At 36.9% G+C, this 26,739-nt stretch overlaps 1 protein-coding gene across 6 annotated transcripts in view; it reads left to right on the plus strand.

Moving 5' to 3' along the window:
- The window catches only part of LOC124305921 (organic cation transporter protein-like), an 80,203-nt gene that overhangs the window by 53,040 nt on the left and 424 nt on the right, over positions 1 to 26,739 (plus strand). For 3 of the 6 annotated variants that reach the window (XM_046765930.1, XM_046765932.1, XM_046765933.1), the window contains 6 exons: positions 22,157 to 22,431; positions 23,326 to 23,429; positions 23,528 to 23,682; positions 24,209 to 24,377; positions 24,810 to 25,135; positions 26,185 to 26,489. In XM_046765930.1, coding sequence (XP_046621886.1) covers positions 22,157 to 22,431; positions 23,326 to 23,429; positions 23,528 to 23,682; positions 24,209 to 24,377; positions 24,810 to 25,135; positions 26,185 to 26,489 — 1,334 coding nt within the window. Of the gene's footprint in view, positions 1 to 18,260; positions 18,369 to 21,630; positions 21,791 to 22,156; positions 22,432 to 23,325; positions 23,430 to 23,527; positions 23,683 to 24,208; positions 24,378 to 24,809; positions 25,136 to 26,184; positions 26,490 to 26,739 lie in introns of those variants that run through there. The other 3 variants (XM_046765927.1, XM_046765929.1, XM_046765931.1) reach the window with 2 other exon arrangements.

A 26,739-nucleotide genomic window follows, 5' to 3' on the forward strand; every position in this document is an offset into this window, starting at 1 on the left:
AAATAATATTTAGTATTAATTATATTAAATAATGATATTTTAATTTATATCAATAAATAATACATACGGATAACTAACCTCAATTATATTGGAGCACTTGAAAAAGTATTTTAGCACAATTTTTTCACTAATATTCACAAATTTTTCGAGACTTAATGAATTCGGTTGAGTGGGCAACTTCATCCTGTTAATTTTGTGTTACAGTGATGCGCGCGCATCTTGAAATTTCACTCTCATCAGTTTTTCATAACGCGCCTAAAGAAGTATAACTTCAAAAAATAAAAATAAAATAAAAGAAAACAAAAAACAAACGAAGCAGCGTTAAAAATGAATCAAATGCCTTTAGGTACGTTCTGGAATCTTCTCGTAGGATTTGGAAGTTTGAAAAATTTCTCGAGCCAAGTTGTCTCGAGGATACGCGTATATACATGCATGTATACCTATGTAACGTATTATAAGCTATTTGTGGCATAATCCCGATTTACCTGACAGATGCGGCGGTGATGCTGCTCCACATATTCTCACGTCCTCTATAATTCATCCACCTTATACACACCTGTCACACACCGTATATCAACATGTATATACACACGTATACTTGAACATCTATTATTATATCAACGGATATATGTATAATGGGAGATGTTCTCTTATTTTGCAGTGGATCGAGGCGCGCGCCTCTTCGACATTTAATTGCCGTTAACGTTTGTAACGTACAATTTGTTTAAATCCGTCCGATTTTCGTACTGGCACACAGTACCGGGGTCAATAGTTCAATAGGTAAAGTTCACTCGGTTAAATTCATTTGTTATAATTCTGGCTTTGAGTTTTCACACCACGTCACGTGCAGTTTGCTGCTAATCAGTCGTTCAAATATCGTGTTGTTATTGATTATTTTTTTTTTTTACTCCTTACAGCCGGCTCGGCTAGAATCATTACGGATTATCGATTCGTCCGATAATTTTAGCCAATGATGGAAAACACGGTGAAATATGGAATATAATAAATAAAGATCGTTGTACGTGTATAATGATGATAATAATAACAATAATAATAACAATAATTATTATTATTATATCCGTGTTTTCGACGATCCGAAAATCTCAGCTAGACGTTTAAAAACGTATGTTCTACACGACAATAAATATAGGCATGATTTGTAAATAGATTGAAACGAGCCGATTTAGTTTTTAAAGTGGAAAGGTTAATCGCTTCGGCCTAATATCGGAATATGAGTGATAAAAAGAGAGAATGGAATAAAATTCGTAGAGAAAGGAAAAAAAAACAAAAGTTGAAAGCAAAGTAATCTTTCATCGGGAATAGTACATCGAGTGTATCGATTGCAGCTGTTGTCAAGATTACGATAGGTGAAATAAACTTTAATTATAAAGTGGAGAAAAATTGTGAGAAATAAATGTTGGATAAAAAGAGTCGAATAACACATTCGCGGTGTTAAACGGCCCGTGGAGTGAAAATAAGTAAACGATGTAAAAGAAACAACATTTCGCGCCTCTCCATGTTTCTCTCTCTCTTTCTCCATCCCGTCATGATTTATCAACAATACTTATTTATATTTATCACTCTAGGCGATCGAGCTGTTTATTTTTATACTTTGGTCCGTTACTGCTGATATTGTTGTTGCTGCTGCTGCTGCCGACGGTTTCGAGTCCCTAGGGAATTTTTTTTTCTTACCGTGCAACGAACTACACCCTCTTATTTTCATCGTAAATAGGCATGATTCGTGTCTCCGTAAAGTTGCAAACGCGTATTCTATGGGATATGGTACGGTTGTGCCCATGGTGTTTATAACGTGGATGTAGAAAAATTCTTCCCCAATTTATGACAGGGTGGCCAACCGTCTGGAAAAGCGGGAAATGTCAGGGAATTTTTTTTTTTTTTTTGACTGTCAGGGGATTTTTATACAATTCACGGATTTCAAAAGCCATAAAATTGCGACGCTATCAACGTCACAATATTTCTTTTCTTCTTCTAGGACGGTTACGTGCGTCATGTTTTTTAACGTGTGAATTTTATTCCTCATCTACGGTTAAAAGTATAAAATTAACCCGATGAAGATAAATATATTGTTATTTCTCAGCCTCTTATTACCCAGCTTTTAGTCGATTTTTGCACGAATCGTGCATCAAAATGTTAAGGAAAAGTAATGTTCTTAGTCTGGGAAAAGCGAGAAATATCGGCGAATTCTTTGAGCGAAATTGGGTGGCAACCCTGGATTATTTCATAAATTTTTTTTACTCCCCCGTCGTTGTGTTCGACAAATTGTTACAACAATCAGTGTAACGGTCCGTAATTTGCTGTAGTTTAATCCGCATGCGCGAAATAGGTGAAAGTTTTTTTATTTTTTCCCCAAATCTAGAATAATGCACGAATTATTGACGTTTCGGAGGAAACAGAAACTGCGTAAAATTCCCAACGAAAAGAAAGTACGAACGGTTTGTTTCAAGGTTTTAACACCAGAGGTGAAAAATCTGTATGGATTTAATCCGAGATAGTCAGGGTCACAGACGTGTTAATCCGGTTGGCGGTGAATAGACAAACTCGATCGTTGCTGAAAAACTTGGGCAGGTGTAACGTGCAACACCGGTGAATTTGTATACAGGGCATTCCACGCCAACTCAGTAAACGGTGAACCATGGCTTCTTTTTTATAAAATTAAATCAAGGACTTTCATCCCATGTTTTCACTTTGAATGTTTCGCTAAAATATTTTATTTCGGAAATGATATTTTTTTTTAGCTTTTTCTCATTTTGCGGTTAAAAATTCTTAGGGTATAAAAACGAGAGATTGTAAAAAAAAATAATGTTGAAAATTTATTCATTTATTTATGGAAAATCCTTGGTGTAAATTAAAAAATGTCATGGTCAAAAGCCTTTACACGCTTTGTTGGCACGGAATGTCCTATATATAGCTCGTACGTATTTCTGGCTTGGCGTCCCGACAGCACCGACTTTATACTTGCAGGTAACATACCTTTGCAGACGTACATTACATACATCTACGGTTACATAAACCTATAGTACATTCCCCAATTAGCGGGGACTTACTTGATTTCGCCGCGTGTTTACGTAATGCTTAATATTTCCGAAGCGACGCCTCCGCTTTTTCGTTTCACGTATTTTTGTACATTATTTCTTATTTAGCACGCATATTTCGATATATATATATATATATATATATATATATATATATATATATATATATATATATATATATATATATATATATATATATATATATATATATATATATATGTATGTATGTATATGTATGTATATGTATACGTTTATCTGTAACATATTACAGATACATACCTGTGTATTAATTATGACGTTCACAACCAAACAATCTGCTCATCCAGGATGACGTACGCGTTATGAGATATTATGTACAGAAATTGATTACGAATCGTGATTATGCAACGACGCATTACGTGTAATTCGATTTTTATCTTACTTTTCGTAATAATTTGTTTTATAAATATGGAAATCGAATAATTGGGTTTGCCGAATTTTTTTATACTTGTACATATGAAGCACCGATCTCTCAGGAGAAGAAAAACTAATGATAAAAGAAAAAAAAAAAAAAACACTTATCCTAACGATCGTCGACAAATTATACCGCAAATAAGATCTTGAAGATCAACCAAGGTCTGACTTTGCATGACGAATAAAAATGTTAATGAGATTTCCAAAATTGGAGAGTCGGGAGAAGATTGAAGAAATAGAAAGAAAAGAATTAAGTATGAGTAAGCAATGTCAATGAAACGTGGAGATTATTTTTTTTCATTAAATTCTTCTCTCTTTCTCTTTTTGTCGCAGAAAAATAAATAGAAAATAAAGAGAAATAAAAATTAAACCAAAGTGAAATATAAAAATCGGGAATCAAGGTGGACGAGTTCAGACTTGCAGGTTGAGTTTTAATATCATGGCGATTTTGTCGAACGGAATGAAAATGTACACGAAATAAATATAATTTCGCACGTGTGCGGTATATTATTTTAACTTCCGGCCAGGTGTTTAGAGTCATCGTTTTTACGTAGTTGCTATTTCGATGTTTTATGATTTGTAATTGAAGATGTGAAAATTTTTCGATTTTTAAGCCTTTAAGCTTAGCCGTTTGTGAGAAACACGCTCAACAATTTTTTGTCTTTTTCGAATTTAAACCTTTCCCTTTGAATTATCATGCACTTCGTGCCGTGGAAAATAAAATATGTCCTAACGTGTGTTGGAAATTGAAAAAAAATTCTCGTTTTTTCGAACATGAAGCTCGTTTTACGGTAGATCGTCGGAAACCGTTTGAAAATACATTTTTTTCCACATTTTCAATCCCGCGTACGCAAAAGGGATGAACATAAATTGTTTTCATTTTTTTTTTAGCGAAGAATTAAAGACTTTGGAGTATATTCTGAAATCTCTCCAGTCGGATAAAAACGGGATTAGAATCGAATCTGTATCACCTGTTCAGAGATTTCGAGATCCCTGGAATATTCGTACTGATTTAATTACGATTCGGTTTTTATCCCACTTTAAAAATTCAGCATACGCTCCGAAATATCGACTTTTTCACACGAAAGTTGAAAGCAATTTATTTTTGTCCCCTTCGCATCTAACGCGACACTAAAAATATTGACAAACCTGTTTTTTTTTTAGATTTTGTTATTTCTCAATTCTTGAAAACTTACTTTTGAAATGGATTTTGCAACATTTTCGTACTTTTGTTTTTTATACAAAAAGTATACGAGTTGCCGCATGTTTTTCCCGACGACAGGAAGTTTTGAAAAAGTACATCAGATAAAACACATTCGAATAAATTACACGCAATGTATAGAAAACAGAGGGTCTCGGAATATTCCTTTGCGAAATTGAAAAGAAAAGAAAATCGGAATCAATCTACTACACTAACTAAAAAAAATGTCTGTATCAAATTATAATAAATTATTTACTGTGAACGGAATTATGAAAAAAATATTTTGAAAATAACGCAAGTCTCGGCAAAAAAAAAGAAAAAAAAATCGTTTAATTAATAAATAAAGGCATAATGCGATGTATGTACATTGAGGTGGTCCTTATTCAGGGTGTTGACGAATTTTTGCCAGACCATCACCCAAATCAACTTCAAATAATTCGAAAACAATCGCCTAATTTTTTACAGATTTTTACATCGAATCTAAGATAGTCCGAATTGTGATCGAAGTTTCTTATGTAAATTAACATGGGTAAAACTTTTTTTCTCAGTATATATTTTATTGCAAGAGTAATAATGTTTCAAATAATCTGTGACCGCGAGGTTTTGATAAGAATTAGTGCTAATATCTGAGAAAAAATACGCATCATCGTACGAGGCGATCCAGACGAATTGAACAACCTCGAAACCTGCCTTTTTTGTTTTATTTAGAGGAAGTGCAATTCGTCTTGATCGCCTCGTACGATGATGTGTATTTTTTTTTTTTCATACAGTGTCACTAACGCCGACTAAAACCTCGCAGTTAGAGATTTTTCGGAACATTGTTACTTTCACGATAAAACATGTAGTGCGAAAAAAAGTTTTTCTCGTGTAATTTTCATAAGAAACTTCGATCACGATGCGGGCTATCTCAGACTTGCTGTAAGAATGTGAAAAAATTTGGTGACTCGTTTTAACCCTTCAGGACATGGGTGTTTTGACTGCCATTATTTACTCTGGCCATGAGAAAAAATCTCATGGCTTCTGCGCATGCGCTCAGTATATTTTAAATACAGCTTTCTTAAGAAAATATCATTTATTTATAATTTTCAATGTTTTTTAAGGTAAAATAATTGCTCAAATTTATTATTAAAGTAATATCAATTAAAAAAAAAATAATAGAAACAAATATTATTAATAATTATCATTTTGTTGTGTTACTTGAAATTAAAAGTAGTAGTTATTTTATTTTTTAAGATTAACAGTCCTCTTAATAATATTCATTTAATGAATATCAACAATTAAATAATAAATTTTACATTTTTAAAAGCAGATAACACAGCACAACATTGCACAATTATTCTTTAGGTATATGTATCATGTAAACAAGTATGGCGGAAGCATACTACGGAACGACCCGAACTAGGCCGAAAAGAAACGAAAGCTAAAATCTCTCACCCTTTAATACTCTGGCCATGAGACAAAATCTCATGTTCTCCAAAAAATTATTTTTTTTCACAATTTTGATTTAAAAAAAAACAGTTTTTAGTGAATGTGTATCCAGAAAACTAAATTATAGGAAGATACAAAAATTTTCAAGTAGTCTTTCCATTTGAATTTTAAAAGATATTTGAGATCTACGTTGAGCATGAGAGAAAATCTCATAACCCATGTCCTGAAGGGTTAAATGGTTTAGAATTGATTTCAGCGATGGGGCGGTAAAAATTCGTCAACACCCTAAACAAGGACCAGCCCAATGTACGTGTACAGTTGGGGACGACGAATCTGAGACGGCTATTTTTTTTACACCAGACAGTTGGCAACGCAGAGAAACCTGCAGCGCCACGGTCGGCCGAGCGCGAAACTAACTCAATCTCGATAAACGTAACGTAAACCATGAACGTCGAATCTAACCTTAAAATACCGCGGGGATAATGACTTGTTGGATCGACACGTATTTTAAGGTTAGATTACACGGTCATAGGTTACGTTACGTTTATCGAGATTGAGTTTGTTTCGCGCTCGGCCGACCGTGGCGCTGCAGGTTTTTCAGTGTTGCCAACGTAACTGTCTGGTGTGAAAAAAAATTAGCCGTCTAAGATTCATTGTCGGCAAGTGTACATATGGAATGCCAGGCAGTCAGTCAGTCAGTCACATCTCTCCCACGCCTCGATGTTGGATTCATTGAGCTGCAAGCAACTCTATGGCTTTGCCCACGCGAGGTAGTTGCCAAGGTCGCTTGGTATAACGCATTCTACGAGTCTAAACGACCTTTCGTTCTTTCTCTGCCTACTTTTTTGCACCCGCCGCTCGCCTCTTCAATTTCAAGGCGTACTAATTTTCCCTTAATTTTTCTTAACTTTCCGTTTCTCTCTGTTTTTCAGAGAGAGAGAGAAAAAAAGTTATTGTAATCAGCCCGAAAATGAAAAGTTGGAGTTTTTACCAGACCTCCACGTTTTCAAGTTTGGACAATCGCATCCGATTATTTACAAATGGACGTTTGTGTGTTCGTACGAATTCACCTGTGAGATCAATGTTTTTTTTTTTTTTTGTTCGACGATATCTGGAGACACGAGTTACCGGATTTCAGTGGTTTTGGTCTCAATCGACGCGGCTTTTTCAAGCTTAGAACTGATTAGATTTTGGCTTTGATCCGTTCGGTAATTTTTTACAATTATGTGAATAATGAAATTTCACAAAAACAAATGAAAATCATAATATCTCGAGAATGGATTAATGGATTTTAACGAAAAATTGGTACCGTCAGGTTTTTTTGGATCGCTAATCACGAATCTAAGGTCAGATTTGCAAAATTTATATCTCGCGTATTCGATAAGGTGAAAAAAAAACTAAAATATATGGATTTTTGAAGCAACTTTGTAAAAAAGTATTAAACTAAATTTTCGGAAATTTTTTCCCCGACTTATACACTGATCGTACTTTATGTACTTTGTTCAGTGTGTTTCAATACGACTTTTTTATTTTCTTTTTATTTTCACACTTTTCTGCTTTGTTTGCTAAACTGCGAATAGTTTAATAGTTCACTCGTAAACATCGTTTTTTTTTTTTTTTTTCTAAGTTTGAATTAGTACAATATAGAAATATGCGCGTGGTAATTTTTATTTTAAAACTTTCGTAGCGTGCGTTTCGACGCGTGGCTTGGAATTAGAAATAAACAGTACGTTAATTTGCAAACATGTGGTCATAAAAGTCGTAAAAATTTTGACAAATTGAAAAAATCACGTCCGAACGGAGTTGCAAATTGTTGTAGGAAATTTCCGGACACGGATTTTCGTCCTCTGCACGATCTTGGCTCAAGTATTATACCGTTAATTCCTCTAAGACACACGATTCAAATTCGTTCGACAAACATTGACAAGTTTTACGGTACGTCACGTATGAACTTGCAAATTCGGCACGTGCTTATTATTATTTGCTTACTTAGCAACATCGTGATTGATCGTTCATACGCGTTGCAGAAAAACTCCTGTTCACTTTACGTCGAGCTTTGTATGCTTGTTTTTTTTTTTTTTTTTATTCTTCTTTAAATTTAAAAATTTTTAAATTCTTTGTAATTTTGAAAGTATTCGGAATAAATCAAATACAATTGTAAAGCGACTTATTTCTTGGCCTTTTGTTTATTTTACATTCTCGTTTCGCTTTTATCGTCGTTGTAACGCAATTTCAGCACACACACATGCAAGGTGCGGTTGTTTCGTACGAAAAGCAAATTTATATCCGCCTCAATCTGGATTTCTCATCCATTCGCGCGAACGTGTCCGTAACACGTACATATCGTATAAACCGTTGGAATAATCATTGAATTAAACTTGCGGCATCTTGGTTATTACTACGCTGCCTTTTAAAGACGTTCAATGCACGCTTCAACCGTGTGTCTAAATTGTTACGTCGAGTTACATGCGGTATCATCATGCGAGAGCGTACGGAATGAATTGCACAAATTAAAACCTCGACGATCTTTTTGTTTTTCTCCTACTTATTCGACGGTCGAAAAAATCGAAAGGAGTAACGGAGAAAAAAAAAAAAAAAAAAAAAAAAAAAAATTCCACGGAACATAGCGGGTGATAAAAAATTCTCAATTTTATTTGTTCGTTTCATTTCTTCCCTCGTCAATCGCGTGTCTCGTAAAATTTGTTCAAGCTTTCTTCTCGAGTCGAAGAACAGGAAAAAAAAGACAAAAAAAAAACAACGTTACAAGAAAATCTTTATCAAATTCCGCAAAGGTGTGTTATGTAAGAAAAAAAAATATTTCACGCATGCATTATACGCGTGTACATTCTAATCTTATCGTACAAGTGTAATCTATGTATAAAACAGAGAGAAAGGAAAATCAACTAGCGAAGATTCTGTTTTTTGATGACAAAAAACCAAAAAAAAAAAAAAAAAAAACGAGAAACAAAATGCGACGATAAAAACAAGATGACTTCGAATAGTGAAGGAAGGTGTTATTGATTCGTGAAAGGATGAAGAAAAAAGAAAGGATCGTAAAGACTGCACATTGATAAAAAAAAAAAATAAAAAAATAAAAAAAAAAGTCGTGGGAACCAGCAGTACGTGTATATATATATATATATATATGTATATGTATATGTACAATATACGCGTATATAGTACATATAGGTATGTGTAATATCCTGCTTCGCCGCTAATGGTCATAGTGAATTATTTGAGGCGAACAAATATTTTTCTTTTCAAACAAGACAACGTCCTTCCCTCTTCCACCGCCTTATCTATCATCTCAACCGCGACGTGTGCTCTTGCGGTTATTATTATTCTTCTTCTTTTCAAAATTCCCTCCCCCCTCCCTCCCTCCCTCGATCTTTTGATTTTTATCACTCAACGCTCTTACGTTGCGGGCGTGTGCGCGTACTTTTTCCCCCTCGTTTCTCGATTCGCATAAACGTGTATTTAAATGCAGCACAATAATATTATATACAATATTCGAATAACCGAGATCGATGCCAAGTGTTTTTGGCTATACGTGTATATATCTTAATATATATAAATCTCGTGTCACGATGTTTGTCCTCAATGGACTCCTAAACCACTTAACCGATTATAATAAAATACGCACACCATGTGCAGTTCGATCCAACTTGAGAGATAGGATAGTTTAAATCTCAAATTATAGTCGCAATTATAATATATTGCTAATTATTTGTCTGTTATTATTTGACAGTCACAATTATCTGTTAACTCCGAATGATTCTAACAGATGTCGATACCTTTCGACTGGGTTGAGTAAGTAATCAATAGATGGCGCTGCTATGGTAAATCTACGAACGTGTCATATGAGCTACATTTTAACAGCATAACTAGCAGCCCATCCCGGCTTCGCACGGGCATATAATAATATAATAAAAGAAAATACACAATGTTTACAGTGAGTTTCTAGAAAAATAACATTTATATTATTACTTAATATTATTATATGCCCGTGCGAAGCCGGGATGGGCTGCTAGTATATATATATATGTATATGTATATGTATAGGTATGTAAGAAACATGATATTATTATATTCCTAGCGTTTTGAAAGGTTGTGTAACCCGATGCAGAGTCGCTGACATCATCGGAGAATTATTCATCGCAAGATATTAGGTAGATGTACTATATATACGTGTGTGTGTGCGTGTGTGTGTGTGTGTGTGTGTATCTATGTATAGGCATATTGTGTATACACGTGTAAAAACGACGAACTTAGTCAGTGAACGTCATGTTGGAAAATCAGGAATCTTTTCAGTTCGACCTCAATATTTCGCGTACTATAGGTATCTTCTTCTCCATACATACATACATACATATATGCACAGACACACAGACACACACCTACATTGTTTAATTTTTTTTGTTTTTCTGCGGATAGCTATAAAACGTCTGGCCGAATTTTAAGCCTCCAAATTTCCTTACAACGAGATCGACAGTTATCGAGACGTGATTTGTAATACTCATTTTACTCACCCTTTTTTTTTTTTTTTTTTTCCCCCCAATTCCCTTCGTCAGCGGCGACCTACATTTCACTCCCTCGTTACGTTATCGCAATGTACGAGAGTGTACACAACACTATCGTAGCTTTGTACCCCATCCGACTTTGATTTCAACTCCGGACTTGAACGCCCCGAGGCTTTTTTGGGGGTACATATATAATTCGCGTTCATTACACGACACACGTATTAATTAAGGATTTGGCGATAGACGCGTGGGTGAGGATATATGTATAGAGGAATGCCAAAAATGAAATTGAAACACCACCCACCTGATCAATTATACAGCAGACAAATATAGGTATACGGCTTACGTGTGAAATCAAAAAAAAAAAATAAATAAATAAATGAATAAAAAACAACCATCCGGTTCTTTTTCTTTTTTTTTTTTTTTTTTTCTTTCTTTCTTTCTCTTCAAACCGAAACAAAGAACGTACGGCAATCGAAAGTATAGAGGATATATTTATGCGGTGAAGGAAAAAGCGAGGAGATTTTATGAGGAGCGAGGCGGGGGCGGGAAACGGCAATGCGGAACATCGACGTGGAATTTAAATTACTTCTGTAGCAGCCATGCGATTCGTACCTAGATGTTATACAGATCGTTTTGCTTCTTTGGCCTCGATCTGAGGCCTTTTTTTTTTTTTTTTTTTTTCAATCTTTCTCGTATTCTTACTTTTTTTTTACCCTTCCACTTGGTCTACAATCGTCATATTCACGCAGTGAAATTTACGGAATATTTTTTCAATGTTTGTTATCGGTAGATGGGAACGGAGTAGAGTTCGTATTACCATTGTTATATCATCTTTGCAGTAAAATCAACGATACCGCGAATCATTGAAATCGAATTAACCCAAAGTACGGCTGTTGGATGAAATTTTTTTTTGATATTTTTTTTTTTTTTTTTATTTAAAAACCTACAGCGTATCGATTGTTACTAACAGGTAAGCGAAACACGTGGGCGTTGCAAAATTGCGAACGTAAAAAAAATTCGCTAACGATCCGATAACGATCCGTTTTTTTTTTTTTTTTTATTCTTCGCTGCTTTTTTGAACCATTTTTTTTTTGTCAGCACGCGCTTTCAAAAAATCGAACGATAAATATACATCTATGCAATACGTATATGTATATTACATACGTCATGGCTGACGAAATTGTGTAACGCATCAACTCGATCGATTGATTAAATAAAACTTTCCAATTGATAAATTATGTAACGTATAATTTGGATGTAATATCTGTGTGTAATGTATGAACGTGTAATGGAATATCATAAAATAAATTCATTTGGTATAACGACTTTTTAACTACCATCTTGCATAATAATTTATTATGTGTAACATCGTACATATGTTGAAGGCTATTGCGTATAGGTTATAATAGATTTTAAATCTGTTTTGTATGTTGTACGTTATAGAATATGGGATATAGTTTTATTCTTACACCTTTCGTGGAATGAATTATTGTTAGTTGAGGAGGCTGGTTGGACAAAAATCAATCCACTTTATCAATTTTATTACGAAATAGTCGCACATTGATTATACATAAAATTTTTACGCTCGTGCGGTGTAAAGATCTTTTTTAAAATTACAAGGATAGAAAATACTGCAACAATAAACAAGAGCTGATTGTTAGACATTGACGCTTCGTTTCAAATCGCTTTTAAATTCTTCGAAATCTGTCAGATTCGTTCGATTTCAATCTTCGACGGTTCATTTTATTAAGAAGATTATTTCCTACAAATCTTCTGAAACCGTGTTCTTATTTTTTAATTTTTTTTTTTTGGTCACGTTGGCAGCGTTCGATATTCGATCTTACAACATCGCACCGATATCGATTATGATCAACACGTGGTAGGATTGACTACAAAATTGAGTACAAAAAGTAGAAAAAAAAAAAAAAAATAAAATAAATAAAAAAAAATAAAACTACAATAAAATCTGTCCGGTCAATTTTTGGCAAAAACGTCTTCAGAGTATAAAATCTGTTATCGTAGAGTTTGTAAGAAATTTGAAGCAATTTGAAACGCAGCACAGATATTCAAGTATTTGGTTATAATTCCAGTATTTAAAAAACATTTTTCTATTCATCATTATTTTCAATACAGTTTTGCGAAGCTTGCGAATATGACAATAAATCGACAAATACTCATCCTGCAGATATTTCCGAATGAAATTGATAAAAAAATAAATAAAATAAAATAAAAGAAGATATGAATATTTGTGCCAAACGTGACCTGTTTAAGTATCGAAAGAAATGAAGAGGGGATACACTGAGAAAAATTTCACTTGTTACGGTAATTAGAAAAATTGAGTAAAACAGGTATCGTTAAAAAAACTGTTTTAATATCGTTGGAATTAGGAAAAACGAGGTACGCGTAAACATTTTGCGCTATCGTCGATCCTTTTTTGGTAATCGCAACGCAAAATCAGTTTCCGAGGTTTACTCTACCTTTTTAGTTAAACAAGGCTTTAACGTCAATTTATCGTTGCGCGAGCGTTAAATTTTCGCAACAGTTGGAAGAAAATATAGCAACAGCGATCGTAACGAGAAAGAATAGTAACGGATATCAGACTTTCCGGCAACGGCTATAAAACTAATTTTCATTTTCTACCTAGAACAATATTTTGTCGATCGTGGTAAAAAATGAAAATAATGGAGGACCGAGCGGTGACCGCAAATAAAAATGTCTCTCAGTGTAAAACGCGCATCCGTGCAACCGCGCTAATCTTTTCATGCATTCCATTCCGTAATTCGTTCGATTCTCGCAGGCGACCTCCTCCTCTCAATCACGTCAGGAACGCGAACCACCGGCGTGCTTTCAACTCGGTCTGTCTTCCACCTTATCGATCCACCGCTGTAAAACGCCGTCAGGTATACCTACACGTCCAGTGACGACGGAGGCCAACTAACTCGCCTGGACCACTATTGCATTACCTTCGTTACACGGATTATATAATGCCCGCGTTACATAGTATCGCACTTTCCATGAAACGTGTATTTACGTATTTATCTACCTCTGCGCGGTATTCAAGCGTTTTGCAAGGTCGAAGTCGAGATTTTGTCGTAAAACCGGAAGTGCGGGTCCAATTAAAGCGAGACAAGAATCATTGTTTTTTGGGAGAAATAAAACATTGATAGATTTTCTCTTGAATTTCCGCGAGTTGTTTTTTGTTTTTTTTTTGTTTTTTAATTATAGCTTTACAAGTATCGTGATTTTTGCTCAATTCGCTTGGAAATCGACGGAATGATTTTAGGACTTGGACATCGATTTCTACCGGCTTCTATCTTGTAAAGTGATTTTTTTCCTCACTTCCAGTGTACTTGTACCAAGTGATTTCCATTGGATTTCCAACGATTTCCGAGACTGCTAGGCTATTTTCAGTGATCTCCGGATTGGATAGAGCTTTGGGAAATCGCGACAAGTCATTGGAAATTGCCTTGAACGTTATGGGAAATCATCGGAAGTCTGAACTGGCAATCGCTCGGTGAACTGGTGGAATTCGACGCAAGCACGTGATAGACAAAAAAAAAACCGAAAAATCTGTAGAATTTCGATAAATTAAATTGTACGCAATTGGTTTCGCCAGTGTTATCATGCGATTTTCACACGATTCGAAATGATGCACAATAATGATTTCAGTAATCATCTCGACTGATTTCACGTTATTACTTCAAATAATACTTCAGTCTTGTCAGATCATCCTATTCACCAGATTGCATTAACCTTCAGACTGTCGGGATTTGATGAGCTTTAATCCTTGTAAAAAGTCTTAAGATGTTGTGCCTGTATGTTATATACTATACAAAGCTCCGATCACACGTAGAGACTGTAGATTTAGTCATATCGGCGATCTAAAGGTTAAGTTAGTAATAATTAGAATTAGGCGAAATATCGAAACAACAAAAATTACAACTTTGCAATTTTGGAAAGTTTTCGAAGATGTTGAATTTTTTAAATACGATATCTTGCTTCATTACGATTTATCGAATTACGGACAAATCTGTATAAGTTCAGTTGCATAATGACTATGTTTTTTTCGTAAATGCATCGTTAAGTCAACGGTACTGAATTCGAACTGCAATTTTACATTAACGATTTGATTTCCAACAGTTAAATTTGTCACTTAGTTAAGAGGATGCTATAGTCAGTTCTTACCGACGGAGTTACACCGAGTGAACAGTAACAAAAGTCTCTAACAAGGAACCCTCGGTAGGTTGACCCCTCCGATGGTGATTTCTTGATGAGCTTGATGGATTTGAATAACACCATCGCTGAAAAGTTCCTATTATATATTAATAAAACATATCAGCGTTCGTTTCATTCAAATCCATCAAGCTCGTTAAAAAATCACCACGTTGAGTGCCCGTCTTTGGGGGTCGTTCTAAACCCTCTAAACCGTTTATTAGCAGATTAAAAAAATATACGTGTCTCTTAGTTTTCAATGCGCTACAATGTCGGAGGTGTCGCACCTACCTAGGTTTCTTTGCAATCGTAGAATTGCACCGACTGCAGTATTTTCACACGAGTGATACGCAGGCGGCTCTGACAATAGTAATAATAAAGAAAAAACAAGAAAAAAACGAAAAAAAAAAACACAGTCACCTCGGTCGGTAAAGACTTACCATAGCATCCTCTTAACAGCGAACGAACGGGTCTCTCGGATTTCGTCGATGAAAATTCGCTCGGTTCCATAGGCGCTAGCGGACAGAGGATCGATCTACTTAATCACGTGTGTGTATATATATACGAGTATATACATGTATCAGGTATAATGCGGACGTACACGGCTTGCGAGCGTTACCCTTCCTCCTCTAGTCTGAGCCTGCCTCTAGTACCTACTCCACTAAGTGGATTCGTTCGGTAATTGTCGCTAATTGTTTGACGAGAGGTTCAACCTATCTCCGGCTTGCCGTTGCAGGTTGACAGCACTTTGTGCCAAACGTCAGCCGTCCGTGTATGTAATACCTACCCGTCTCAGTCCGTATTACATTACACCTATCATAGGCGGTATGTGTACGACCTGCATTGTTCGACGTACACTTGGCCGCAATTATTGTGAGATGGATCATTTTTTTCGACCAGACGGTCACGTCGGTAATGCAGAATCAGACCGCAGCACCCCGTTACCGGTCGGTCGCGAAACAGGCCGTTTTGTTTTCATGAAAATCAACCGTCGCTTGTTTGTATTTTTAGGTTAGATTCGGCGGTCATGTTTTATGTTATGTTTCCAGGCCGGCCGACGGTGGCGCTGCTGGTTGATTTTCTCACGCGCTGCCGACCGAGTAATCGAGTCGTTAAAAAAATAAGTCGTCTTAGAATCATTGCGGCAAAGTGTACGTATCTTCGGATTCGGACTGTACGCAGGTTGCATATATGTCGGTCAAGTTTTTTTACTTTTTCATCACCTGTAATATGTGATATGGGAAGAGCAATTGTTTCGAGCTAAAATTACTTTTTCCAATTTCAATAGTGTCCGAAGTACAGGATTTCACAAATATTCAACTCTGTTTTTGTCTGTCCCGACAAACTTCCGCGATCATCTCGGAATCGAAGCGATGAAAAAATCTGAAACTTACAGGATCTTGAATTCAAATTACGGATTTGATGAACGGTTATGTCCAATTTTTTTAACGTATGCTTCCGTCGAAAAAAATTCGAAATTTAAATTTTGAAAAAGTTTTGCGGCGTTCTCGAAAACGAGATGATGGAAAAAATGTAAAATTATACGATTCTACATTAAAATGAAGGGCATGAAAAATTGCCATGTCCGTTTCGACTAACGTTGGAATTACTTGCCGTATGCATCAGATAAATTAAATACTACCGAAAATTATAAACGAGTGGCTTGCCGGAAATGCTTCAATAACGATCCTTATATACGTATAGTCACAAATTGAAGTTTATAATTCATTCGATTTTTCAAACCTCGGTAATTACATACTTCTAAAATTCAGACCGTACAGTTCACGTTTCCGTTCTATTTAAAACATTTTATTACGCCCATCGCACTGCAATAATAACGTTTAAAAATAGTAACATCGTAAACGTATATCATTATATTATATGTATGCATACATATATTCTATAAACATTTCAAAAACCCTGGCAATAAATTATACGATTATTAGGTGAGTAAATTTCAAATCAAAGCAAACATCACACTGCAGTCTTGATACGATTTAATCAACAGTTTCCGAGTACAAGGTGCAGCTGCAATTCCACGTTTCAATTTTATTCCGGGTTCGCTGTAAGAATATAAATTTTCCTCCCAAGATTTTTTTGTTTTCCATCCAGATAATAAGAAAAATCTCACACACTGCAGGCCGCCTTCCATCTGCCAGCCGACGACGTCACAATTCTCGAATATTACCGTGTCTGGTGCTCGGTATAACATTGTAAACGGTTCGAGCGTTGAATAAAACGAGGAAAGTAAAAAAAAAAAAAAAAAAAAAAGAAAAACGAACCTGAAATAATATTTGATGAAAAAAACAAAGAAAAAAAAAAAACGAACTTTGAATCGTTTTCAAAGCAGGTCAAATTTAACCGTGCAGCGATTGCTCGTCGTCCTATTTTAACGGTCGGGGGCTTTTCGGTATGTATTATATGTATAGATATATATACATGTATAAATAATATTATCTTCAACGTGCCAGGAAATTTTAATACCGTTATATATCTATACCTTGTGTACTCGTGTGTGCCGAGATATACAGGTACGCCAACGAATGACAACACGAGCACATCGTCGTCGAGCTGCCAAAGAGACGCAGAGAGACGCATAAGCGACACACGCAAAGAGACGAAGTGATGAGCCAATTTGTTGAACACCGGCAGGCGGGCTTTGGGCCGTATCCATGTGTGGACGAATATAACATCAACGCGGCATATATACATACATATATTGTAACGTGGAATTTTTGATGCCCGTTACAAGGGGCTTCTTGAACCATGGGCGGAACCAAAATTTCGGAATTTCTGAAATTGAGTCGCGAAGTTTTTGCAAAAGAGCGCCAGGACTAGAGTCACGCGTCCGAAACTACGAGAGGGGATACCTTAGCGAATAGCGTAAGATATTTCAGGTTTTTGGTTTTTTTTATTTTTCGAGCTGCAACGGCATCGGGCAAGAAGTCGACACCGAATTCGAGGAAATTGCGAAGTGGCGGGCTAGCGACAATTGCGAAGGAAGGATGTCGAGGCTGCGGAGGGGGAGCCGACGCAGATCCCCGCATCGCCGGAATTCAAGGTGGACGCGATTCCCGCTGGCGGCCGGCGCGCCGCAGCCTCTTCCCCTTCACCCCGCCAAAAATTGACCAGCGAACTTGCGACGGACCGACTAGCGACGAGGGAGCACCACGCTCACCGCCAAGACGTCACGGAGCTGCGCGGAGGACGAGATTGCGATCTAGCTTCAAGTTCTGCGCAGCGATGCTATCGAAGGTGCGCGTCGAGTTGCGCGATCGACGAAATCGATGACGGATCGATTATTGCGTATTCTTGGGGGTATGACGTCACGTATGGGATGGCGTATCGAGATCCGTGTTGCGGCAGGTCGTAGGTTTTTGAAACCACTCTAGTTCTGGCGGTCGTGATAAGTAGTCACGTTTTGGGGAGTTTCGCCAAGTAATGGAGTAGCCCAAAAATCGCGAGGGGAATGGAAAGGGGGTTGCAAGGATGTAGAAAGTAAGCGCTGCTTCTATCCCCGCGATTGAATTTCGCGCATAATTGCGAAAAGGCTTGCCGAGTAACGGATAGCCGTTTTAGATTTGCGTTTTAGAAAAGTACTCGAAATTCTTTTGCCGATTCTTTTGCTCGATGACCGTAGCCTGAGTACGCGTGTTAGGGTAGAGTAAGTTTTGAGTTCCTGAGAAAGTTGAGTAGAGTCACGGGTTTTAGTTGAGTCTCTCTCGTTTGTGAAATCAAGTATAGCCGAATTTCGCTGTACCGGGTCGAGCCGCGTTATCGGGTTTTTCAGTGTCACCTCTCGAGTAGGTCGGGAAGTGCCGAATTGGAGTGCTCGGATTGGCGGATAACGTTTTGGAGGATTTTGAGAAGGTTTGATTTCGGATGCGTTGCGATAGCGTATAGTTCAGGTTACGTTTAGTTGCGCCTGCATTGAGTTCCGTACCCGTTAGTTAAGATAATGTAAATTGAGTTGTGTTACCTTGAGCTTGTGTTTAGTTGAAGTTGAATTTAGTGGTGCTTGCGCTTAGTTAAGTTGCCGTTTAGTTAAGATAGTGTTCAGTCGAGTTGAGGTGATGTATAGTCGAAATTGCCGTTGCGTTGAGCAGCGGTTGAGACGAGAAGTTTGAGCATTGAGTTTTGGTTGCGTTTGAAGTATAGTAACGTTTGCGGATTCGTTTCGTTGAGATAAGTAGGAAATAAGCTTTAGGCTAAGTTATGTTGTCACGTTTAGATTTAGGGCAGCTCGCGGTAGCGTCGAAGCTCCGAGTCGGGTGAGATCTCGGGTGAGATTGAGGACGCCGTCTGTTCGGTAGCCCGACGGCGCACCGTCGAATAATTAGTTTTAGTTTCGGTTTCGAGCAATAATCGCCATGGACAAGAAATGGCGAATTTGCAAATTCAGAATTCCGTATGAAGATTTAGTGATCGTTGAGTGACATTTTAGTCAGGGAGCCGCGAGCTCAGTAGAGTAAGAAATAGAGTAGGTTACGCGTAATTTTCTGTTTATATTTAGAATCGCGATGAGCGACTTTTGGATTATATTTTTTTTTGTTTTTGTATCACCGCTATTGGGAAATATAAGATTTTATTTCACTTCTTTTGTTAAATAGCGTGTTTATTTCGAGTGTCTCTCTTTCTCTCTCTCTCTCCAAAAATTACCCCTCCCCTCTCCGCGGTACTGAGCTATCGAGCATATGCCCGAGGTATAGCGCATTGATGATTTCGAGGCGTGTTAATCACGCCAGGCGCCCAACAAAACTTCGCGATATTGTTCTCAGATCCAGGGTACATCGTGGACGCCAAATTATCGTGCACGCGGTAAGTTCTCGGTCATTTTCTCCGAGTGACCGAGGAGCGGGAAAAATCCACGTCACAATATATATTCCCTACGTAGATTTTTGTACGTAGAAGCAGACGTTTTGTGCATAAATATATATATATATATATATGTATAAATGTTTGTGAACTTTAGCGAAGAACAGATGTTTTATAACGCTTTCGAACAACCCGCCCGACGTATTATACCGTACGTAAGAACGCGATATTTTCCTTGGTTCTTACGTGTTAAAGGGGTGCGCCTTGGTGGTCGATTTTCACGCTGACGTGTACATGTATCTCAAAACTATCCAAGTCCGAGTATCTTAAAGGCAAAATACTCGGTTACATTCGAATTTTAGGCAGAAATAAAGAAATGGTATAGATTCTACCGAATCGATATGGTAAATTTGTGGAATTCATGTAATTTCATTATTTCTGCGTCAAATGAAAGTTTATTGAAATCGATTAGGGTAATCCTTTAATACAATCCTAAGTTTCAGCGGAAATATGGAAGAGAAAAGTGGATTTGTCATATTAATTTTTTTACACGCCTTTTTATTCCGTTATTTCTTTTGACTTTTTCAAAATCGACGTATCAGGTCTGTGAAATTTAGTATCAACCGTACCTGAAACGATTGAGAGATGAGCATAAAAATTTCAATTTAAATCCAACGATTTCAGTCGCAGCTCGATATAAAATTTCTCGTTTAAGTTTAATTTTCGTTTTGCCTTCGCGTGTTTGTAAATGTTTACCAATAATATGTGTCGGCTCGTTGTAGATATACGCTGTAGCTACGTGTACATTGTATAATGGCCCCGCGATATCAGACGTCGAGACTACTCGAGAGTCTGAATTATTATGTGTGCATGTGTTTTTACTTTTTTGAATCGTTTCGCTTGCGTTACACGATTCTCATGCATTTTAAATCAAGTCAAGATTGTTTTTCTACCTTTTATATATACCCTGCTTAAGGCTTGTAACTTTTGGCCCTTAATTAATTTAAAAATGGAAGACCGGGTGGGGTCGAATCGTTGCAACTAAATCATACAGAATTTAATAATCGTGAATATTTTGCTGTACCTTAAACCAAATTTTTTTTCCTTGTAAAATAATGTTAACACGGTTGTGTAGGCGTAACACAGCCGTATGTGATGCGCTGGTAATATCGCACGGCTCTTGCTTTTCCTTTCTTTTTTCGTCGCCTCCTGTATCGAGAGAGAGGTAAAAAAAAACACTGCAGGTTTACATTCTTTTTATACCCTTCAAGTTTATTTATTTTTAACTAATTTATACTTGGCTCGTATACAGAAAAGCCTGATCGTCGCCACCGTCTCGCTTAACTGCTGATGAGTGTACAGAACGGGTGAAAGATTTTTGAAACGTTGCAACGAGAGAGACTCGCACGCGTTGGATTTTTCTTTCTTTTTTTTTCTGTTCTTTCCGTTCGAGTATCTTACGCTCCGCGCATTATTAACGAGCGATTAACGAGTCTTCATATATCATACGTATTTTTCTCTGTTAAATAAACAATAAATGTAGCCCTCGCCGATCGTTAAGAGGATAGATTAGAATCAAGGTCTTTGAACTCCACCTCGCGGTCTCGACCCTCACACCAATTATCAAACTCTCTTGAAATATTTACCCAATCATTTATTTAGTTACCGGTTGAAGCTCAGACATAGCAAATGTTATCCTCAGCTGGAGGTGGAACAGATAAATAAATATATACAACTGTTTTACCGGCTGCAAGTAACGATCTACAATTATTCTTTTTTACCGTCCGTCGGTGAGATACCGGCAGTTGTATTTTTTTTTTTACCGATAATCGACATCGAAGAAATCTGCACGCATTGCACGACCTATTCAAAACGTCGGCAGGTCGGGGAACGGATAATATTCCGTCTGTTCCTAAAATAAATTTACGGCCTCAGTCAGTTGCAGAAGTGTGGCGCGGACACAGCGCGTGGTTTTATTACCGCTGAACGCGACGAGACGATAAATTTTTTTTTTATTTCCTCTTTCAAATTAAAGATAAGTGAAAAATAAAGCGGATAAGGATAATCATTAACTCATCAAATGGCCGAGAGAATAAAAAAAAAAGGTAAATATCCGCGGCTAATTTTTACGTCTGCAAAGCTTTGATCTATAGACATATTATTTTTTTCATCATGTTTTACCGCGAGGCGCACGCGTTTGTAATATTTGTCCGTGTTTCAAACCCAGTCGTCGTGTCTCGGATTGCATCAGCAAATCGGACACGCGGCAGGTGATACTCGATACTACGATTATTGTTAAAGAAAAAAAAAAATAAAGAAGACATCGTTTGGCCAAAATTATATTTTGCAACAAAACCTATCGCAATTATGCGTCGAAGCAATTATATATTGCAAGTAACGCGTGTCACGTTCATCCGTATATTGTATGAAAATTATTCACTCACGCGGTTCTTTTGCAATATTTTGTACAGATGCCTCGAACGATGTGGTGCAGGAGGCCATGGGGCATTACGGACCGTGGCACATCCTTATAGCCGTATCGCTTTCCCTCGTTACATTTCCAGTCGCCTGGCATCAGCTCACCACAGTTTTTTTAGCCCCTCCGCCAATTTTCAACTGCATATCACCAGAGAGTATCGCTAACACGTCGATGCGTTGCGAAGTTGACGTTGGTAATAACGTCACGGAGAAATGCACTGCGTTCAAATACGACAGATCCGTATTTAGGGAAACTATCATAACGCAGGTAAAATTGCAGACAGCTGGATAAAGAATATGATAAGCAAGAATCTACCTTTTTAAAATCATTTCCAACAAGGCTCTGGTCAGTTTTGAGGAATAATTTTCCGAGCTTTTTAGTTTAGCCTTCTCACGCATACAGCGAGAAATTCGTACAGACAGGGTCGTTTATTTAATAATGTGTTTCTGACCCTTTAGCAAGTGAGAGAGGAGAGTAGAGTAGATTTTTATTTGGCCCTTGGGGTAAAATCCTAGAGAAAGAGAGAGAGAACGAGAGTAACTTGCTGATATGGGTTTCAGTGAATTGTGGCTAGCATTCAATAGTCAACCCTGTATAATGATCAGGATTTTTTTTTCTTTCAAAAAATCATCGATTACTCGGGAGTTGAGTCCAATTGTATGGTTTTTCCCGAAACTTTATGTCGGGTTTAACTTCACGCTACCCTCGGGTAATATTAATTTCTTCTGATCACTTCGTACGCGGAAATTCTTGTCAAAGTCTTTTTTCCAACCACTGCATGGCTAGTTCGATTTTCGAAGCCCGTGGAGCGTGCGCAAAGTGCTCAATTTTCGTACAGCACGGTAAAACAACATTGGCGCATGCGCACATTCGATTAACTCAATTTTACGCACTGCGTCACAGAACGTATATACACTCAGAAATAATTATGTCTGAATCACGGATAATATACATGATTTACAGCAACTTTCGCACTTAAAATGAATTCTGAATAACGATACCATTATCACTTCGTAACTTATATCCGAATCGGGAGGAAAAATCGGGGTTCCTTTTAAATCGATCATCGCGTTGAAGACAGAAGATCGATTGTATCGGGAATAAAAATCAAACAATCCTTCGCAAAGTTAAAATTTCTTTTTGTCGTTGTTGTTCTTACAGTGGGATTTGGTTTGCGATAGAAAACAATTGGCCAACGTTGCTCAGACGGTAACCATGTTCGCGGTGCTGATAGGAAACATGGCATTCGGGATTATAGCTGACAGGTAATGGTGTGGTTTGTTATCGAACTCGTCGCATAGTCCGGGGAAAAGATAAGGAATTTGACAAAAGAATCTATTTAATTGTATTTTATTATCATCAGGATAGGCAGAAAAATTCCATTGGTGATCGCGGTGCTGCTTCTGTCTCTGACAGGATTGGCCAGCGCTTTTGCACCGTATTACGAATTGTTTTTAGTGTTGAAATTCCTCGCCGCATTGGCGACCGGTGGTTCAATGCTGATCAGTTTTGTAATAAGTGAGTATTGAGTCGAATTACAAACGAGTAACGAGTCGAGGATATGAGAATAGAAATAACACAGGCCTGCGAAATATAACTTTTAATTTCCCTCTAAAGTAATAAGGCTTTTCTTTTTTTTTATTGTATTAGGTACATTGAATTAAAAAATACCGCTAATTTTTTTTTTTACAGTATATCGAGATTTAGTTTTATGCATTTTTGAACTATTTTTTAGATTAAAAGAAGACTTGAGAGATTAGACGAATCAAAGACACTTGTGATATCTGTTTCTACTTTCTTTAAAACTCCTGGGAGTTGTATTCACTTTATTTTATTTTTCTCATAAAAATAGTTCAAAAATGCTTATAAATAAATCTCGACGTGCTGTTAAAAAAAAAACAAAACAAAAACAAACAAACCAGCGCTATATTTTAATTCAACATACCCAAAAACCTAATAAAAAAAAGTATTATTACGTATTTCGTAGGCCTGTGCAATCAACATCGATTTCTTTCCTTTTTCATTTACGAAAATTATTTCACAGTTATGGAAATCGTCGGTGTCGAGTGGAGGCCAATGTGGTCGGTTTTGTTCCATCTTCCGTTTATCACCGGTCACTTGATTAACGTTCTGATATCGTACGCCACGAGGACCTGGTACGGTTTTCAAATCGCGATATCAGTACCTCCGATATTATTGCTGTCCTATTATTGGTGAGTGCCGTTAACTTTTCGACGGATAGAATAGAAGACCAGATTATGCCAAAGTATACAACTTCGGGGTCGTAGGTTATCGCTGATGTTTGACGAACGAAAATTTATTGACAATGATAAAAATCGACACGTGTACGTGAATCTTCAGTTGTACGAAAGACGTATGTAATTTCGGACTTGACATTTGTCGTGCGATTCAAAGTGCAGTTTTACTTTCAATTCGCTTCAAATGATTATCTAACTTTGTTACGTCGTGTTCCGTGAAATCTGATACAAATTTGAAACGAGTTTCAGATTTCACAAGTGTGTTATTATTGCAGCGATAGTGATTTCTTTGCCGTTTATTCGGACCTCTCGAATCGGGTTACGGTGGTGAAATGATGACGGAATTACGCGTAGTTCATTTTCGTTACGTACGCGTTTAATTCGCAGGATAATTCCCGAGTCTCCTAGATGGTTGTTGGCAGTCGGTAGGATTGACGAGGCCGAGGTGATACTGACGAAAGCAGCTAAAAGGAACAAGATACCTCACGAAAATGTTAGACTCGCTATAGAGTCGTACAACGATTTGAATCCGAGGGATCCGCAGGCTGTCACTGAAAAGTACAGCATCGTTCATCTTTTCAAAACGCCGAATCTTCGAGTCAAAACGCTTTGCGTATGCGCCAATTGGCTATCATGCGGTATTTGCTTCTTTGGCCTTACTCAATATGTCGGCACACTCAGCGGCGATATATTTGTCAACGTTGCCGCTGCTGGTGAGGATTTTTCAAATAGTTTACGGAACTAATTGTATCTTGTATACGGCGACAGAAATCAACACCTCTGCACAGCCGATCGTCAAGCTGGTTGTTAACCGCATGGATAAATTTAATAACCTTGCACTGAGAAAAATTTCTAGTTCCGGTTACCGCTCGGCTCTTAACTATTTTCATTTTTTACCACAATCGAAAAATATAGTTCTAGGTAGAAAATGAAAATTAGTTTTCTAGCTGTTACCGGAAACTCTGGTATCAATAAATTGCAACAATAAATTGACGTCAAAGCCTTATTTAACTAAAAAAGTAGAGTAAACCTCTCAAACTGATTTTGCGTCGCAATTAGCAAAAAAAGTACCTCGTTTTTCGTAATCCCAACAATATTCAAACAGTTTTTCTAACGATACCTGTTTCACTGAATTCTTCCAGTTACTGTAACAGATGAAATTTTTCTCAGTGTGGTTTTTCAATCTATGATCAATTTTACAATTAACTTGGTCTTCTTTTTCAACTTTTATAACGCGTAGTTCGTTTCTCCACAATAACTCACGCAGGTCATTAACTTGGCAGAAATTATGAAAATTTTCTACTTCAGCAGAGATTACTTTATCTATACCTAACTCTTGAGAGATGTGAACTGTTTTTTCTCAAGTTCAAGTAACATTTTTACGTCTAGTGATTGAGTTTTTCGTCGTAGGTTTTTTTTTTCGATTATACTCGTTACATAATTAATTCACGTCTAGTAAACAGCTTCGCGTTTGATTTGTAATTATACGATTTTGCAAATTAAATTCCTTGACACGTAATACCGTTGAGAACATGAAATTTGCATTAGGAAAAAAAAGGTTTCATCGTTTGATATAAAAGAAAGTTAAATGTTTTTCAAACTTTACGCGCGCGTGGTAAATTAAACAAAAGAAATCGAAATATTGCCAACTTGGTAAAAATTGTTCGGCCGTTTTATTTCGAGCGTGAATAGTTCTATTTAATTCCGTATTTTTAATCCTTGATTTTACATATTCTATGTTTCTCTTTTTCTACCACGCTAGCCTCGATGCAGCTCCCGGGTACAGTTTTGGTGCTGTTTCTCATCTCGAGAGTTTCTCGCCTAAAGGTGTTGATGGGTGGTAATCTTTTGTCTGGCCTCAGTTTGCTACTTCTCGTTTTTATATCAAACTCAACGGCTCGGGTCACTCTGGCGACGATTGGTCTCGTCGGGATGTCGATTAGCTTTCCCACCGTTTACCTTTACAGCACCGAAGTATTTCCGACTGTCGTCAGAAACGTGGGTCTCGGTTTGGCCAGCGTTTCTTCTAGGATAGGCAGCATGGTTGCTCCTTACATCGCGACCATGGTAAATAAAGTGATCGAATAATAATAACGATAATAATAATAGTAATAATAAAAAAAAAAAAAAAAAAAATTAAGATTAACTCATTTGAATGAAAAATAATGGAAAGATTTGGCGATCCGGTCACCGGAAGAAGGAGAAAAAAAAAGAATGAGAGTGAAAACCTGCAGTGATTTTACGAAAGATTGAAATTTGAAGAGTCGCAACTTTCTAGTTTCTTTCATTTTCAAATTGTTCCTAGCTATATTTAGTC

Source organism: Neodiprion virginianus, chromosome 5, assembly GCF_021901495.1.
Source record: "Neodiprion virginianus isolate iyNeoVirg1 chromosome 5, iyNeoVirg1.1, whole genome shotgun sequence".
In the NCBI taxonomy this organism is placed as follows: domain Eukaryota; kingdom Metazoa; phylum Arthropoda; class Insecta; order Hymenoptera; family Diprionidae; genus Neodiprion; species Neodiprion virginianus.